This window comes from Tinamus guttatus, unplaced genomic scaffold (genome assembly GCF_059628265.1).
Source record: "Tinamus guttatus ecotype Peru unplaced genomic scaffold, ASM5962826v1 Tinamus_guttatus_pri_ptg000208l, whole genome shotgun sequence".
NCBI lineage: Eukaryota > Metazoa > Chordata > Aves > Tinamiformes > Tinamidae > Tinamus > Tinamus guttatus.
In genome coordinates, this window is record NW_028288742.1 from 10,788,470 (window position 1) to 10,807,459 (window position 18,990).

The following is an 18,990-nucleotide window of genomic DNA, read 5'->3' on the forward strand; positions in this document are numbered from 1 at the left end:
GACAAAAGAAAAATCTTAAGTCACTTGCCTGCAAAGCCCAGGAAACAAGTTAGGGCTTAATCATCCTTTTCCTTGTTGGGGAGGATACTAAATGAAGAAGTATTTGGCAAAAAAACAAACAAAAGTGGACACACCAGCTATGGATAAAGAGCATGTACTGAAGAACAAAAGGTTATTTAGAAAATTCAACAGTACAGAAGAGAAAATGGATAAGCATTCAGCTCTTTCACTACAATACATGGTAAAAGTTTTGGCTATAATTTCTAATTTTAATCAAGAGGCACATGATAAACTCTGAACAGTTATACATCAATTAACAGATATACACAACTTTTTTTTTTAAAAAAAAGAGGGGGGCCTGTGCATTGACAGATAATATGAGCCAACTGACTAAGAGGCTCACATCCTAGAGCAAAACTTGTTTTTCTTTTCCCCTCCCTCCTGACTCTGGGTTTCTAAAACTTTGTCAGGATGGTGTTTTCTTACAGTTGGCCCTACTGACTGTATTTATGGGAAATGAAGGTTCAGGGGCTGCTAGGTCAAGCACAAAATGAAAGACCCATGCTCTTCCCTTGCCACACAAACACAGTGTACAACTGAAGTATCTCTTTTGTCCCAGGATCACATCTTCTGCATTAAAATTTGTAAGCAATTATTCTCCTTTAGATTGATGGGACCCATTTAGCCTCATGCTTAAAGTCTCATGTTTTTCCGTCTCTTCTATAGGAGGGTTAACTGTGTTTATAATCTGCATGTCCTTTCAACAAGGGACAGGAGAGATTAATTTCATGAAAATGTGTCATTTATCTTGTATTCATGCAGTTTTCTCTAGATAAAATTTTATTCCTTCCATGCAGAATTCAGGTTCTATTTACCTTTTCAAATCCAAATCATACAAGATCTGGTGCTTTGAACTGGCACCTCCATGCCTCATTATTGCCATATAAACACAAGTTAATTTATCCCTAATAGTTCAGGTGAAATAGAACAGTTTGCAATGATTTATTGTGCAAAGAACAGACTTCTAAAGTAATAAAAATCAACGAGTTTCTTGACCTCTCCAAAATCCTTCCCCCAAAACTAGCCAATTCCACATTTGTGGTCTTTCCAAGACAGCTCAGTTTCAACGCTGCTCTGCTGTTCACCTGATTCTATCATCTGTGTGACTGCTTTCATTTATCTTAACTGTGGTAAGCTTTCAAGATATCTACAAGGCAGGATCTACAAGAGATTACGGCTCTACATACCCATACACAAGCAGGAATGGCCTGCTTGCTTTTCTGGAAGGAAGTGGAAGGGGAAGCAACATCCTTTTTGAGTGGATAAGCAGCTCGCCAGGAAGCGAGGGCGGGCGCTCACCAAGCAGGCAGCAGGACAGTGAATTCAGTCAAACCTCAAGGTTATGGGGAGAAAAGGAAGTTGGACCCAGGCTTCGAGCTCCCAGTTCAAACATGGTTAATGGCTACCTGCTCTCTCCCTCCCATTTCAGCAGGGCATCCTGTGATCATGGCCATTCAGACACATGGCAGGTGCCCCAGCACAAGGAGCTGCCCGTGATCCTTCCCTGCACAAGCACAGGACCACAACACAGCACAAGTCCTCAGTGCCTAGAAAGATGGGCAGCAGAGGGGCTTTTTGAAAGAATTTGGAGGTAGGTGGCTAAGTGACAAGGAAATCAAGTAACCAAAGTGTCTTGTTTCCACACAGCTTTCCCCAGTAAGTGACTCACCCCCAAGGGCCCACCCCCCAACTGCTGCTCCTTGGCCACTAGATACTTGAGGAGCCACCCAGCTAAACCCAAAAGAAACACGACATTCCATGGATATACCGGCCCGAACTGAGCTGATACCAGCAATCATAGTGGCTGACTCATTTGCTTATTTCCAGCTTCTTCAGCACTACGTTTTCTTGACACCTAGTGAGCCTACTACGTTATTAATATTTACCTCAGAGCAACTCCTACCAAATTAATGACAACTCAAACAATGCCAACAAATGGCTGTTGGCTGCAATAAGACACCTTAGCCAGTTGGCAACTAACATATATAGATACACACACACACTTGTGCTTAAGACAACACTAGAGAATAACATTTCAATACAACAATAAAACAAGGGAAAAAGGCAAAATAGAAACATCTCCTTTAATCAGTTACTGAGGTTTTGTTTGTGTTTCCCGTTGCTTCAGAAAGTCAGTTTGTATTGATTACATAACACAAGTAACAGGAAATTTCCAAAAAGCCTGTCAGTATTAAAAACTCTAAATCCTCACTTCAAACAAGAACTACCCTAACTTGAACACTGCACTTTACATTCACCCGAGACTAATGTGTGCCAGCCTATGAAGGACAACTAGAAAGACAGAAAATGAAAGATTTAATTGGGTGAGGGACAGGCTACAAGAATGGAAAACAAATAAGTCAGTAGGATCTAAATTAGCAACGCCATTATTTAATTCTGCTCTCAAGAGCGGGGTAAGCCTGAACAGAAACTTCCATTTTTTAACTAATAAAAAACCCAACCTTATGTCTCCCAGAAGAGACAGGAATGCACAAAAAGAAGAAAACTCAACATCAAACCCAGCAAACTGAAGAAATAGATTCCAGATGTTCAAAGAGAGATTCTGTTCTTTGCCTTTCTAGTGAAGGTATGAAATTGGAAGATTGGATTCTTTCCATGTAGCCTTCCAAATCTTACTGATGCAAAAATGTTCCAGTGAAACAGGGCTGGCTTCTTTGCAATCACAGAAGAAATACTGCATGCCTCATCCAAGCTTTCTGAGGCCAGCAACACTTCAGCTATTTGTTTTACCTGTGCTACAAGCAAAATGCCTTAGAATTGCTTTAGTGCTTTGTGCAATGCTTTAACATCGGTAAATTCAGTGGTAGCAGTATTGTAAGAACAAGTTACTTTAGACTATAATGTAAATAATCTTGAGAGGACAGCTGGGACTGAAGCAACATGCAGTATTTGTAACAAAATAATCTGATAACAAAGCAGCTTCATTTTGATACTTCAGATGCTGAAGACAGTTTGGGCAAAGTAGTAATAATCAAGCTGCAAACTCTCAAATACAGCTTTTACTTGGAGAGCTTTAACTACACAGAAAGGCTATCTAGTCTGCACGCTTGCCATAGGCACAGCAAAGGAAAGTACTCGGGCTGCTACATATCACAGTAGGAATCACTAGTCTTATATTCCCTACAGAAACACTAGCACTGCACAGAACCCAATGGAAAATGTACTGCACAGTTAATAGTGGTTTCAGCTCTTTATAAGGTTATATGCAAGTAACTCGGACTTAAAAAGCCTTGCTTTTTCCAAATCAGGAGCAATGAAATGCAGTGCCCAATTACTTTCCAGTTTGCACAGATGCAGCAAGACCCACAGAGAAATGAAGAGGGTTTTTGTACTTCCTACTCAAACTCACACTGAGTTACCATTCCTGCTTCCCAAGGGAAAAAAGTATGTCTTGAGTGATCAGTCTAATTGATGGGAGACTTCCTAGATGCCTTATTTGGCCAGGAATATAGGTGATTAGGAAAAACCTGAAAAGGTTAAAAAACATAGGCCTTGAGGAGCTGTTTCTCAACTCATATGCAAGGTTGGCCTCTCTGGGACAATATCAGCTAGAAATCTGTATATAGCAAGGAGGGCAGCATTGGATACCAAACTGGGATACCAAACTGGGAGGAGTAGCCGATACCCCAGAGGGCTGCGCTGCCATCCAGAGGGACCTGGACAGACTGGACAACTGGGCGGTGAAAAACCTCATGCAATTCAACAAGGCCAAGTGCAAGGTCCTGCACCTGGGGAGGAATAACCCCAGACACCAGTACAGGCTGGGGACCGAGCTTGTGGAGAGCAGCTCTGCAGAGAAAGACCTGGGTGTCATGGTGGACGACAAGTTGACCATGAGGCAGCAGTGTGCCCTCGTGGCCAAAAAGGCCAATGGGATCCTGGGGTGCATTAAGAAGAGCGTCTCCAGCAGGTCGAGGGAGGTGATCCTGCCCCTCTACTCAGCCCTGGTGAGGCCGCATCTGGAGTATTGTGTCCAGTTCTGGGCTCCACAGTACAAGAGGGATGTGGAGCTGCTGGAGAGAGTCCAGCGCAGGGCTAGGAGGATGATCAGGGGCCTGGAACATCTGCCCTATGAGGAGAGGCTGAGGGAGCTGGGCCTGTTCAGCCTGGAGAAGAGAAGGCTGAGAGGGGATCTAATCAGTGTCTATGAGTACCTCAAGGGAGGGAGTGCAGAGGACGGTCATGGTCTCTTTTCGGTGGTGGCCACTGATAGGACTAGAGGAAATGGCCGGAAACTGAAACATCAAAAATTCCATAGGAACTTAAGGAAAAATTTCTTAACAGTGAGGGTGACAGAGCACTGGAACAGGCTGCCCAGAGAGGTTGTGGAGTCTCCTTCTCTGGAGATCTTCAAAACCCGCTTGGATGCAGTCCTGTGCCACGTGCTCTAGGTGACCCTGCGTATGCAGGGGGGTTGGACTAGATGATCTCTAGAGGTCCCTTCCAACCCTAAGCATTCTATGATTCTATGATTGTAAAGCCAGGGGTCTGAAGCACCAGATCACACAGGCAGGAAGCCAATCAACACCCACACCTACAGCTAATACAGACAACAAGATCCTGAGTACATGGCTCTCCTTCCCTTCCTCCCTTTTCTCCTTCCCCCACTCCAAATGGGCAAAATATTTGATGACCAAGGTATATCTTCTTCATATGATTTAGTCATACACCTGACCAAGTATAAAGGAAATGTTTAACCCACCTAGGGAAAAGTTCAAGCTCTAGTAATCCGTATTTTCTGCAGAAATTAACCCACTGAAATGCAGTATCTTGACAAAACAGGGAATACGGAGTCAAACTACTACAAACCAAGAAGAGTGAAGGAATCAAAATTTGTTTTAGTTAATATATCAGAAACTCCTCTGAGCAAGAACAATATATGTTTCTGATGACAAAAAACTAAGGATAACTGCCTATGTTTTTAAAGCTATACATGTTTTTTCATCTTTAAATCCTGAGACACACTGATAGAAGCTTTAGTTTTTCGTTTTCTGTTACTAGAAGAAAAATTTTGATTTCTGTTATATCACAGTAACTCGGGAGAAAGTCTAATCGTTACGGTCAAATTGTGACTCTAAAATTTAAATGTTTTGAATTACTTGACATTACTTCAAATGTTTTGAATAAACTTGAATTAGAGATAGAATCCTGATTAGTTTGATTTAATAAATACAGCCAGCAAAAAGTCTTTGCTTTTAATGTAGCTTCTTAAAAAACTAAACGTTCCCTTAGGATTCTGAGACAGAAAAATTGCATTTTAATAAGTTTAAGCACAGTACATCACGTTGAGTTTACTTTCTCTTCCCTTTGAAGACACAGTTAATGGAAAATAAGACACAAATCTAAATCTCAAGTCCTTTTCTAGTCTTGACCAAGCTCTTCCTCTCAAATGCAACCTCCAGTTATTAACTTGGCCTTGCATCATAGCTGTCAGAAAGGCTCTTAGAATGCTCAAAGAAAACAAGAAACTGATTTTTCTCCAGAAATACTTTCAAGTGCCTGAAAGTCATTTCATCCCCTCCCTGTCCTGCTCCTTTTGGGATCCATCCTGTACGATTCTCACACTGACACTTACAATCACTATAACATTGCTCTGACTAAAGAAAAATAAAGCTGTTCCCAGGATTTTCACCAGAGTTTGAGAAACTGATATCCTGTAATATTTTACTTACTATAGAAATTGATGAAAGTTTCCTTTCAACACACCCATTCTCAGCTAAGCAGATTAAGATGGGACCTTTCTTTCAAGTGAAATTATCGCTTGTTTTGATTTTTTGATAACACAGAATCTAAAGATTTATACATATGCCTAGGAATTAACTGAAAAGATTAGTTTCTTGATACTGATCTAGAAATTATAAGAACAAGAGGAGAATTTGGAGAAAGAAATTGAAAGGGAATAGTTTTCAAGTCAGATTTTGATCATCTGTGTCTTGCAGGCAAAAAGCCACATTGGTGCAAGTGCGAGTTACTACTGCTCCTCAGATTTAGACCTGTTGAGTATTTTGCCCAAAGGTCTGATATGAGATCATTGTTTATTAATGGCTAAATTCAAATTGTTAGTGTGTCTTACTGGAATACAGTTCTGGGAAATAAACTTCTGAGTTAATATAAGCAAAATCCATGATCCTCACTGTATGTAATTGTTGAAAATCCAACATGGCAAATTTTAGAGTAGTTACTGAAGATTAAAATGTATCATAGGGTAGCATATACAAGTCACTTTTTTGGAAGGAACCACTTAAGAAATACAGCAGCAATAATGAAAACAATTTCAAACTCACAACATGAAACAAGACAAAAGACTCAGAAATATTTAGATCAGAGTTTCATCTTGGCCACAGCTGTAGTTTCTGATGCTTTTCTTTGTACAGCCTTGCCAAAAAACTAAAGAAATGATGAAAGAACTTGACCTTCCATGTCCCTCCTTGCATCTTCTTTTCTTTGAAGAAAAAATTAGCAACAGCACACCCTAAATTTGCAAGTAACAAACATGTTCTGGTCAGTGATTTGCATGTCCAATTAAAGTCTTTCAGTGACAAAGACACTGTGCTTTGCTAAAGGCACACACCAGTACAGGCTGGGAACCGGCCTTCTGGAGAGCAGCTCTGCAGAGAAGGACCTGGGCGTCATGGTGGACGACAAGTTGACCATGAGGCAGCAGTGTGCCCTCGTGGCCCAGAAGGCCAATGGGATCCTGGGGTGCATTAAGAAGAGCGTCTCCAGCAGGTCGAGGGAGGTGATCCTGCCCCTCTACTCAGCCCTGGTGAGGCCACATCTGGAGTATTGTGTCCAGTTCTGGGCTCCACAGTACAAGAGGGATGTGGAGCTGCTGGAGAGAGTCCAGCCCAGGGCCACAGGGATGATCAGGGGCCTGGAACATCTGCCTTGTGAGGAGAGGCTGAGGGAGCTGGGCCTGTTCAGCCTGAAGAAGAGAAGGCTGAGAGGGGACCTGATCAGTGCCTATGAGTACCTCAAGGGAGGGAGTGAGGAGGATGGTGCTGGCCTCTTTTCAGTGGTGGCCACCGACAGAACTAGAGGTAATGGCCGGAAACTGAAGCACCAAAAGTTCCACAGGAACTTAAGGAAAAATTTCTTGACAGTGAGGGTGACAGAGCACTGGAACAGGCTGCCCAGAGAGGTTGATCTTCAAAACCCGCTTGGACGCAGTCCTGTGCCACGTGCTCTAGGTGTCCCTGCGTGTGCAGGGGGGTTGGACTAGATGACCTCTAGAGGTCCCTTCCAACCTTAAGCATTCTGTGATTCTATGAAAAGGCTCTAGGACAGGAAAAAAAATGAATTTTGAAGGAGAGTAAAACAGCAATGGAAATAAACACAGCTGAAAGCTACATGCTCTACCTCATCATTTTAAAGGTAATTCCTATTACACACAGCAACAGTCTACCAGAACACTTCTGCTTCCAGCCAAATTAGATCTGTACAGAGATGGGGCAAACCAACTTAGGGAAGGAAAAGCAAGCAACATTAGCAGGTCTCTCGAGCCATGGTATGTCTGATAGTAATGATACTTATTTTGCAGTGCAATCAGCCAGCAGATCTTTGTAAAGGCACCTCCAAAGACACTTTATAATTCAGCAATTTTTAGAGGGGAATATTTCCCCCCTTCTATACTGTGGGGTAATGCAGTGCTTTATTTTGAGATAGTGAAATCCACAGATTTCACCAAAAACACACCTTAAAGATCTACCAAGGACTGAGGGCCTACCAAATTATGAGTTCAGCCTCCACTGCAAAAACTGTAAAAGGTTTAATATGCAAATGTAACATGCTAACAAAACTTTCTGATGAGTGACAGAACTACTATTCTTTTATCCACTGCTACTCTTGCCTATTTTAAGGTAAAATACTTTTTAGATTTATATCTGCTTAACCTAGTAATATTCATAAAATACTCAATCTTCACTTCACTCTGATCACATAGAGAATGGAGTTCCCATAAGAAGCATAGACACACACATATTTAATAGTACCATATGCCTAGTAGTAAAACAGAGTCCAAGAGCTCCTTTTAAGGGTGGCCACATTGACTACAGACAAGGACATGCCATGTGTAGTGTTTGATACTTGTGTTCCTTTCTAGGTTGCAGCTCTTATTCCTAGGAGATTCACTCTACTTCACATGTATTATCTCAAAACAAAGATGTACTGACTGCTCAAATGCTTAAAAAAATCTTAACTGAAACTCAAAAGCATGTAATACAAGTTCACTATTTTTCACTCTTCCCAAGGCAGTGTGAAAGACGGAAACTATTTAAGGCTGTGGCAAATCCAAACTAAAGACGCTGTCCTTCTAGAAAACCTGTCTATTACTTTTAAGAAGGCTGTGTTTGAAATTCAGACTGTTAACTACAACATTAAGACAGTATTTCCAGAAGTGTTTGATTCTTTTAAATACACAAAGTATTGCCATTAACATATTATCATACACTGAAAATAGGCTTGAAAGAAAGTATCTATGAAACAAATAGAAAATCGATTTAGAAAAATGTCTCAAACCTATGCATGAATTTCTATTTCCAACTCTCCTTATAAATATTTTAACCATCTAAGACTATATTGAAAAAATACATTTTTGAGACTCCATCTGTTAACATTGCTGTGGAATTGCTACTTTAGGAATAGGATTAGACATTTAGGATCTGTTGAAGGCAGTAAAAGTTTGGCTAATGACATTTGGAGGACATTAACGTACCCCAAACTTTCACAACCTTAGCAGTACATTCCAAAGGAGCAGGACAAGCCACTGAGAGCCCAATTTACAAAAATGATTCAGAACTACAATTCTACCTGCAAGCAATAAAAGTTGGCAGTGCTCAGCACCTCTGAGAATATGGTCTACAGGATATAGGAAAGAAAGCATATGGTATAGTGACAATAAGGAAAAGTCAATATTCACATTCTTGATTCCATCTCCTTTCATTTGCTCTTCAGTTTTTATTTTATTAAACTAAATATATATGCTACAACATGTAGCAAAACCATCCATTGATCTATACATTGAACCAGTAGTTCAGACTTCTTTAATCATTTACTCTAAACAGGCAATCAGCCAGGGTTTTCTAAAGGACCTTAAAAAATATCTTCCTAAAAACTGCTTGATTTAACATACCTGAATCTGGGTTGCAACTACCAACCTACAGTGCTGGTTTGAGAAAGTTGGACAAACACCAGTACAGAACTTAAAAAGCTGTTTCCAAAGACAACCACATTGAGCTCAACCAGGCCCAGCAACTGACCTGCATAAGACTCCTGCAAGCCAAGAATATGGTTAGAACTGCATGCATTGCATGCCTTACCTCATTTATTTATTCCCAATCCGTTAATGGAAATGCACTGTGCTGAGACTTTTCTCACCTCAATAATTCTAACACTGCCTATTATTGGGGGTAGCAGGGTAAAGAAGGCACAGATCCATTAAAAACATGTTACAGTAGCACAGAAAATTAAAGGGCAAAAAGTAATATAGCCTATACAAACCATAACAGAATATAGCTTGTATGTTTTATGAACTGCAAGAAAACAAATGCAGAAACCATATAAAAATATGTACTATAATATTAACGTCTTCCACATAATACCTCATACTATAGACAGATGGATTAAATTCTGTTTACTGTGTCACACATTATGAAATAGCTAGTCATAAATAGAATTTCAAAACATATTTCTATCTCAGATTTTATCACTAGTTTGTTCCTCTTAGGTATGAAGCCACCAGCATAGTTTTAAGTGCTCCCATTCTTTTTGCCAGTTTTCTACAAAAACACACTAAGCACATGCAAGGGCAGTATCAAATCTGCCTATTCCCTGCATAATTCTGTTTGAGTGTTTTCAGCATAAAGGGAGCAAAAAAGACACTCAGCAACTTGGAATATGATATGTAGGAGTTTCATTACTTTCCTGTTGCAGTCTAATGTAATTTTTCTGAATCGACTACAAACTTGTCAAGTACAAGACAAAGGCTCCTTTAAACCAAGTCTTCTACCAGCAACTTGCTCCCTGAGAGCCACTTGTTTTGGCAAACAGCTAGCAGTCTGCCAAGAAAAGGTCATTGATCTTTGCCTGAAAAGCCTGAGCCTGCTTTAAACAGTAAGGGCTTATTACAAACACACAACACTTACCAGATGTTCCATCAGCTAACTGGATATCATCCAAGGGATGGCTGTAAATCCACGGAAAGATGTTCGTTACAAAGGCATTTGCCACATGAAACCAAAATAATATAAATACCCATTGGGTAGTCTCCCTTCAGAGCAGGGCATTTTCTAAGTATAGTGCACCAAACTGGACAAACTGAATTGCCACCAAATCGTAATCAGTGTTTCCATTAATGTCTTAAAATAACAGTAAATAAAAAATCCCAATTTCAACTGCTAGCCCACAAGGTTTATTTTCCTAACCAAATGTCCGTGCTATTACTGAAGCTAGTCTAGCTGACACATGCAAAGTGTTCTCATGCTTTTCAGTTTTTGTTTTCCTGGGTAACAACACAAACATCTGCTTTCAGATGCCATGCTACCAACACACAAAATTCTGCCTCAACAGGAATGCATCATGTAGTAAATCTGCACCAGTGCCCAAAGTGTTACAGAGGTTCGAAAGAGTAACATTAACTTACTCTGACTGGAAAAAACAGATTAATATTGTTCATCTGAAATAAGAGTTGTCTAGTGAAGCACGACCACCTTCAAGCTTCCATGTTCCAGTAAATCCATATGCTGCTTCTGTAATTTCATAAGTTTCTCTGGCTAACAGTAAATCTAGTGACAAACCACAACCCAATCAACCCAGTTTAAGATTCTTTGCTCATTCAGGTTATGCAATTACAACTGTAAGAAATCTCAGCTAGAACTCAAGTCAAAATAGGTGAATAGGCCTAAGAAAAGAAAGAATAAAAATATATTTCTAGGTTAAGATAAGCATCCACCCTTCAGCACAGAAGTATTTTAAGATTAAATCAAACACAACCCAAGAAAAAAGCCCTATTAAAAATATATTTAAGAGAATAAAACAAAGGTGAAGCTGAAAGCTTTGCAAATCAGTTCAAGCTTTCCCCTCCTCCCCACCCCTTATCTCCCCCCCCCCCCCCCCCCCCACCTCTTATGACATGAAGAGGTTCTGATTTCTGCTGCAGAACAACTGAAAAGCTGAATGGACAAAAAGAACTAAATCCCAAAACCATCTGCCTGCTTCAAACCAAAGCTTCAAATGAAATAGGTTCTCACTTGATAAACTGCATAGTGGATTCTGAAAGCAAAGGCTGTGGTTGCATTTGAAACTGGCTCCCACGCCACAGCTTGCAGGTGCGCTGGGAAAGCAAGGAAGGAAAGGTAGGAGGAAAACTGGAGATTAGTTGGTATCCTGCTTTCACCCCGGCTATGAAGCAGCAGAGCTCAGCTTATCAAGGCTGATAGAGCAGAGTGCAAATACATGCCTGGCTTCTTCTGACTGGATATTCTGCTTTCCATCAGGAAGGGAGGAAAGCTATAGGGTACAGACACTGCAAACTGTATATCCCTGAGCTTACAGTATTCCCAGGAAGCATCAGGGGAATCAGCTGTATTTGTGAAGAGCTCTAACCACACCTGAACCAAGTGACTGGAGGTAGAAAGAGCCTCTGGTTAGCAGTAACAGCCCAGCACTGCTCCGGCCACACAGCCTCCAACTACCTCAGCTCCTGGAAGGAGCCACAGCCGTGACTCCAGAAGTGCAAAGAGCACATGTTTTGCCCATGATGCTGCAAGGCCTGTGCAAAACGCATCTAGGCACACTGCTCTCCACCTAGCAAAAAGCAGTTTGGGAAAGGTCTGGCTGTCAGACACATAATAGGAACTCAGCACAAATGCAAACACCCTCCCAGAGCCCACCGGGCCCCTCCAGGGTCAGCAGCTGCTGCTTGCCTAGAGAGGGTTTGGTGAATTCTGAGGAATCCTGTAGTGTGTCCTCAGGATAGAGGGGAAGAGAGAAAGAAACAGAATAAAGACATCACAGAATTAAAACCATCCCTATTCAGATTGTCCCCCAAAGCAATGCAATCCTTGGCAGACTTGCACCTCAAGCAGAACACAACAAAATACAGAGCAAAGACCCCAGCTTTGAAGGAAGAGGGGCTTCAATTAGCCCAGTTACCACTGCTGCTCTCCAAACAGTTCTCACCACCACCAATTGGCCTATTCCCAAAATGGCAACAAAACTGCCAAAATTGTGTTTGCAATTGAAGGAGTCTGTGGAAGCAGATCTTCACTAGGGTAGATTGCTACGACAAGCAAACAAAAAGCCCAGTTCAGGGATATATATTGCTTAGACTTTGAAATTTCTAGGCATGCACCTTCTGCTGGTCCCTGCACACACTGCCTCTCACAATGAGATTCGATTTTTCTAGGCCCTTTTAGCATAACAAGCATAACTAACCATGGTGAAGGCAAATAATCTAAGGATCCAGAGTTCTGGCAAATGGATACCTTAGGAATCACAGAGACAGTTTGCGGCCCCCGTCATGAGTTACACCGTGCTAAGAGCCCAGCATTACACCTGCATCAGATACACAATTCTTACAGCTCTACTAACTCTACCAAAGCTGGATGCCTGGAAAAAAAATCCTGCTGCTATCCCAATTAGCTAGAGACATGTTAAAGGCTTCAGCTATAAACACATAAGCAACCTTAAGAAATCCTGCCTCTGCTGGCACTTGATTCTCCTTGCTCCTGCAGTTCTTGGACTGAAATATGTCAACTGGCACTATCTGCATCTGCACAGAGGGCACTCAGGTAAAAGACCTAACTGGGAAACCTCTTTAGAGCCACATGTCCTGAGTGTTAATTCATAACCTAATTGTTTCAGGTACTTCTTGGTTGGATTTTTCAATGCAAAAAGCCAAATAATGCAGAAAATACTTTGTATTCGTGAAATATTGCCATGACTTGAATTCAAGGACTTTACTATAAGAGAGTACCTTAAGTTCTTCATTCTGTAGAACATAAAGGTCTTAACAGCAACTGAATCTGAGTAGATGAATTTATTAGAAGATGTAATCTTTTGTGACTACACAATTTGCAGTCATGACCAAAACTTCCAACAGGCAGCTTTCTGCAATATCTAGTACTGAGCAAGATGCTATAGCAAGAGCTATAGTATTTTGCTGGGATTTAACTGCCCACTCTAAAACAGAATCTGTAATTGTATAAGAGACTTGCATAATATGAATTCAGGCATCCAATGATGTTATTAGATCACCACCACTGTTTAGGTATAACATGTAGGACAGTTTTGAATAGTTCTTATTTAAATTCTTATTACAGATTTTTTCTAACTGAATTATTATGGGTAGTCTATTTCATTAAGGTCATCCTGCAACTCATTCTACAGTTACTAATTCAACAGTGACATATTGCAAATGGTAATTTAATTTGCAAGTTGGTATAAAACTACTATAAGTAACTGTACACATTTGTCAGACAAACCAATAATTCCAAAGAAACAAGACATCTGTGATGACAAAAGCAGCAAGAAGGCCATAAGCTTTTAAAAATAGCAGCTTCTATCTTTCACTGTATGTAAAACTGACTACTGAAAGTGTTTTTAATCATTCCTTGGGCAATTACCTCTTACAGATTTGATGGCCATCTGTTATCCAAGTTTATAAACTGAATCATTGTGTCATTGCATTGGTTACACTCTAAATGTTGACTGCATTTGGACCTGGATCAAATAGAGCTCTTAAATATTTCTTAAATCATTAGAAAAAAGTTCACTCCCAAAATTTTCTAAGCACCAACTAAACCAGATGAAAAATGCTGCCAAAGCAGGTCAATAAAACACTCAACGAGAGCATTTCATCCTAGAAATAATGCCTATGCTACTGCATCACTGAATTAATATAGAAAAATCAATGTGAGCTTGGATAAAGACCAGCATCAAAGAAATAAGGCTGTACATCTTAAAGCAGTCTCCTTTCTAGCCAAAGACACCACTCTCCTCCATAGCCCCAGCAGCCACTGAAGATATGACACTAAAACCCAGGACACACACGAGATCCAGTTTGCCAAATTAACTAATAGGGAACACATACGACAGACCTTTCCCAAGCTAACTCTTACAAACACTGGTCCTCTATAAATCCTGCTCTTTTAATAAGAAATCGTATAAAGTTATCAGATGTTTGGGTCAAAGAGGAATTGACTGATTATTGCTTTGCGAGTTTGACAAGATATCCTAGAAGACTAACAGTGACAACCCATATTTTGGACTGATCTCATAAAGACAAGTTATTAGAAATGCTGCTGCTTTCTTAAAGATTCTGCATGTTTATATGTGGCACAGTACATGACTCAATGAAGCTAATAGAAAAAGTCCAATTAATGCTATTAAATGCTGTGCCATCTCTATGGAAACTTCATATTTGTTTGCAGAACAATAATTTGTTTTCAAATTAGCATTTAAAGTTCTTGGCAAACTTATTATTTGTCAATACTTAAGAAAGCCAGTGAAAAGTGTTACAAGTTTAATCACATCTTTGTATAATGAGACTTTTACCAATTACTACAGTTATTTTAATCTGCAAATACATGCCTTAGTATGTATGCACACATCTACATTTAGGAAGTTTCCACTGAAAAACTGTTTCCATTCACAGGCAACCAGTACATAGTTACTCTAGATGCACAAAGTCATTTAGACTTGAACCCCTACAGAAAGTAAACAAAAGCCCTGCAAAACTATTTTGGCAAACTCAGTGTAAAAACCTGCATCACACATGTTACGGAAATACTGATTATATAGTTCAAAGCAGAGAATTTCTAAGTATTGAGGAGAGCTGTTTCTTCTCCTTCTTATATCAATGTCTATACTGTGAACTACCCAGATCTAGGCAGAACTAAGGAAGAGAAGGACTCGCTGTCTCACACAGCCAGGCAAGACATCCGGTTTCTCACCACGAGAAATTGTTCATGCCCTCGGTGAGGTGTTTAGAAAAGCCTAACAACTTAAAGATGTGCAACTGAGGCTTATGCACATATGTGGCAAAGCATATTGACTGTTTTGCAATATTGGGTTTGAAAGCACAAATTCAGGCATGTTCAAATGTTAGGATTCCAGTTTCACTGCTAAAATTTGAGCATATCACCTTCTGTGTGATGCACAGCTCATTTAGCATTTTGTCTTCAAAACGTGGGCTGGATTGTTCCTACTACAGAACTTAAGAGATGGCGACAATAGTTTCTCACCCTCCCTCTCACTGCCGAATAAGCATTCAGAAGCTGTAAGCAGGCTCCAAAATGGGTCTAGTTAAAAAAAGCCCCGATAAAATTGATTGTTAGGTTTGTTGTTGCTAAGCCTTTTATGCAATTTTCTTCCCACTTCTCACACTTCAGTATTTGTGTCTTCAAACCATTTGCCAGTTCAAAGACTAGAACTGAATAAGTTCCCTGAGATTTTTTTTTTCAGAGCAAACCCAAATACCTTGAGACTTGAACAATCCACTGCTAGCAATGCTGCAAGATATCCAGTGGAGAGCAGTCTAAAGCCTTGGGTTTTCAAGGCTGCCTCCTCAGAGCTGCATTATATTACTGCAGAAGTAGAGCTGCTCCTCCAGGCTGCTTCTCAAGGAAAATTTGCAGTGTAGAAAATGGTACGCAAGCTAACACTGCTCTAGACCTCTCATGGATTTCTGTATATTAGGAGGAAAATCCTAAGCAGCAAAGCCAGCAGGCTTTTTTTTTTTCCCCCCCCCTGTAGTTCCACATAATGCTGGGCACGTTCTGATACTGATATCTCAGGATGCCTCCCAACAAGCCTAGCCACATGGCAAGGGCAGGCAGAGATGTCTTTACCTCCACTTATAATGTGACATACTCCTATCTTTTCCACCTAAACACCAGAAATAATGAAAGCCTAAAGTGAGTCAGTTCAAAGGAGCGGGAAGTAGGAGGTACAAGAAGTTGTAGACTTCCGTTGAGGAAGTGGACTATAACAAGGAAGCAACTTCATTATTTTGACATACAAGTGCAAGTAACAGCAGAATCAACAACCCAGCAGCTGGGCCTGAAGGTCAGTTCAGTTTTAAAAGATACATGGTAGCAACATCTCATACATCAATGAGAAAGCTTATTAAACTAGGAATAAGAATGTTTCAATTCTCACCATTTAAGAACTTATATGCATATTGGCCATTTATATAGCAACTTCCTCACAGAGAGGCTTACTTGCAGAACTAGGACATTGTCAATTAATGTCCATTAGAAATGCATGTCTACTATAAAAATAAAAAATTACTTGTATAAAAGTTATTTCCCCCCCCCTTCAGAATCAGAGGTTAAATAATGTCATAATGGGACTTTAAAATGCTCAATAGACAATCACTGAAAACACATAATCTGTTTGATCCTACCATACAAGCTGGCAACCCCAAAGGCAGGTAAGGCTGGGTTTCCTGTACACATTGGTAGGCTTAAGGGTCATCTTTACAGGAGCAGTTAGACTCTCAGCTCTCAGAGAGAGGCCTAGCAGGATTCTCAAATTGAATCAGGATGCCTAATTCACACCTAAAGTTGCTGAATACTGTGCACTCAGCAATAGGTTGACAGTCCTACTGCTGAGTCCCAGTAAGGGCCTTTGACAAGCTTGGTACTTTCACACCTTTGGATGACAGCCCACATTTCTTGGGACTTGCAGTGTCCTAGGGGAATTACAGGCATTTGGCAATGGTCAAAGTCCCTAACTGGGGACTTGTAGAACATAGATGGGTTTAGAACCAGATTTCAATATGTCAACTTATTACCTTTCTCTGGTAAGAGCACTCACTTCAGAGGCAATTCTGCCTGAATAGGCTGAAGTATCAAGCTCTGGGTTACCACTAATTTTTCAAGACTATTACCAAAAAAAAAAAAAAAACCACACTTACAAAACTTTAAACAAATCACCCTTTACTTTTTTAAAGGAACTCAATGTGATATCAGGACTCACACAGCATGAAAAGAATACTGCATAACTCAATGAATACTGGAGTTCAAAAAACCCAAAATCCTGGTTAAGAAATTAAGTCAATCAGAATCACCTTTGCTACCCGAGTCATACTTAGTCTAACCATAACTCTTTGCTCTTTTTATAGCAAATGCATACAGATTAAGATAAAATTGAAATATATTTCCTTACAGCATTTTATGTATCTGACATGTATTACATATATGCAAGCACCTGTGCATACATGTCTAATCTGCTCACTACAAGAACACTCAGAAGGTGACTGTTAGACTAGATGCTCCAATTCAAGCTAGCTGAAGTACCTTTAAACTCCAAAGTAGCTAATCTAAGCCTCACCAAAGCACCATTAAACAAGTGTATAGAAAGCTGTACAACACTGGCTCAGCTTCCCTTGTAAAAACCAAACTGCAAACTTTGCTATTCTTATGCTCTCCTTCTATCCTAACACATTTTAGTTCTGCAAATTTCTTTCCAAGCATCTTCCAGAGGCCATAGGCTAATGCACACATAATATAAGAAACACTACCATAGCCATTTTCATTCTATGTAAGACTATAAGGCCTTAAGGATTTCTGAGAAACAGTGGAACAGTAGGAGTTTTCCTTCCCTCTGACAGTCCAACACACCAGAACTCATCTTGGAATGGAACAGCAACCCTGAACCCATATCTATTAACCAGAAATGAAAGATTTTAAGTACATCTACTCACCCTATTGCATAATCAAATTAACATTGCTAATTGCTTTTCAGTTCTAGAGTAAGACAGTAAATTAGCAAGATATGGGGAAACTACATTTCAAATGTTGGCTACTACTTCTTATACAAGACAGAAAAAGAAGAAAATGTTTTCTGGAGGCACATGGGTATAAATGAAGCTTGAATAAGGTTTTGTTTTTAAATTCAAGATTTAGTACAATGTGTTTTTGCAAGCTACTATTAGTAACTTGTCAGAGCATAGCAATTCATTATGAAGAGCAAAAAGATAAACACATTCTTCTGCTCTCTCAACTATACCATGCAAAATAATTTCATTTTGTTCCATTTTGTTTTAGCTCCTTTCAGGTTTTATGTCAATCTTTATGTATTCTGAACCAATAACTTTGTTTAGCAGAGCTCTAAGAGCTACTTGGCATAGTAGCCTATAGCTCAGAGGGCACCATTTAAAATAATCAACCAAAACTAGTCATCCAGTCCATTTCAGTAGGTCAGGGTGCCACCAAGAACATAATTTAGACATACAACAACTTTGCCTCTTCATAGATTTTCACATTTCTACCATATAACACCAGATTTCCCCCCACCCTTAAACAGCAGAAGAATGTCTGAAGTTAATTGATGTTTCTTCAAAATTTCGTGGGTTTTCTCCAACCTGCAATTAATGGGTCATTAAAACAGAAACATCTTATTACAGTGTTTGCGTCCCTTACTTTACTTCAAAAAAGAAAATGTTTAATGGAAAGATAACAAATATTAGGACGATTTTAAATGGCAAATACACTCTTTTCTGTCCCTTTGCCATCTTACCATTTCTTCCTATATGGTGGATAGCATTCTTTCAAAGATAAGAATCAGGATGTGTCTTCTGGAAATTAATAGTTCTAGTCATCTACCCTCATACAGTTATTATGCTTTCAGCTGGTATCGTAACTATCAGTGATTAATGGGCTAAGATGCACTCTAACAGCTCATCGACTCACAGGCACATTAATCAAAAAGCATCCACTGTAAGAGGGTTTTGGCACAGGGCACCTTCTCCAATACTTCCATTGGAGAGGTCCTTGGAAGATTCCATTCAAGAGAACATGATGCAATATTGTAGGGCCCTACCTTCACCTGATGATCCTGAAAGGTCTATGATGACATATACTCTCCCTTCTGGCTCCAAGTCAATCTGCAACCAAGGAAAGAATT

At 40.0% G+C, this 18,990-nt stretch overlaps 1 protein-coding gene across 1 annotated transcript in view; it reads right to left on the minus strand.

Moving 5' to 3' along the window:
* Positions 1-18,990, minus strand: part of PRKCE (protein kinase C epsilon) — a 267,657-nt gene that overhangs the window by 150,774 nt on the left and 97,893 nt on the right. The window contains exon 2 of the mRNA XM_088524275.1: positions 18,907-18,970. Within this exon, the coding sequence (XP_088380401.1) occupies positions 18,907-18,970 (64 nt within the window). The remainder of the gene's footprint in view (positions 1-18,906; positions 18,971-18,990) is intronic.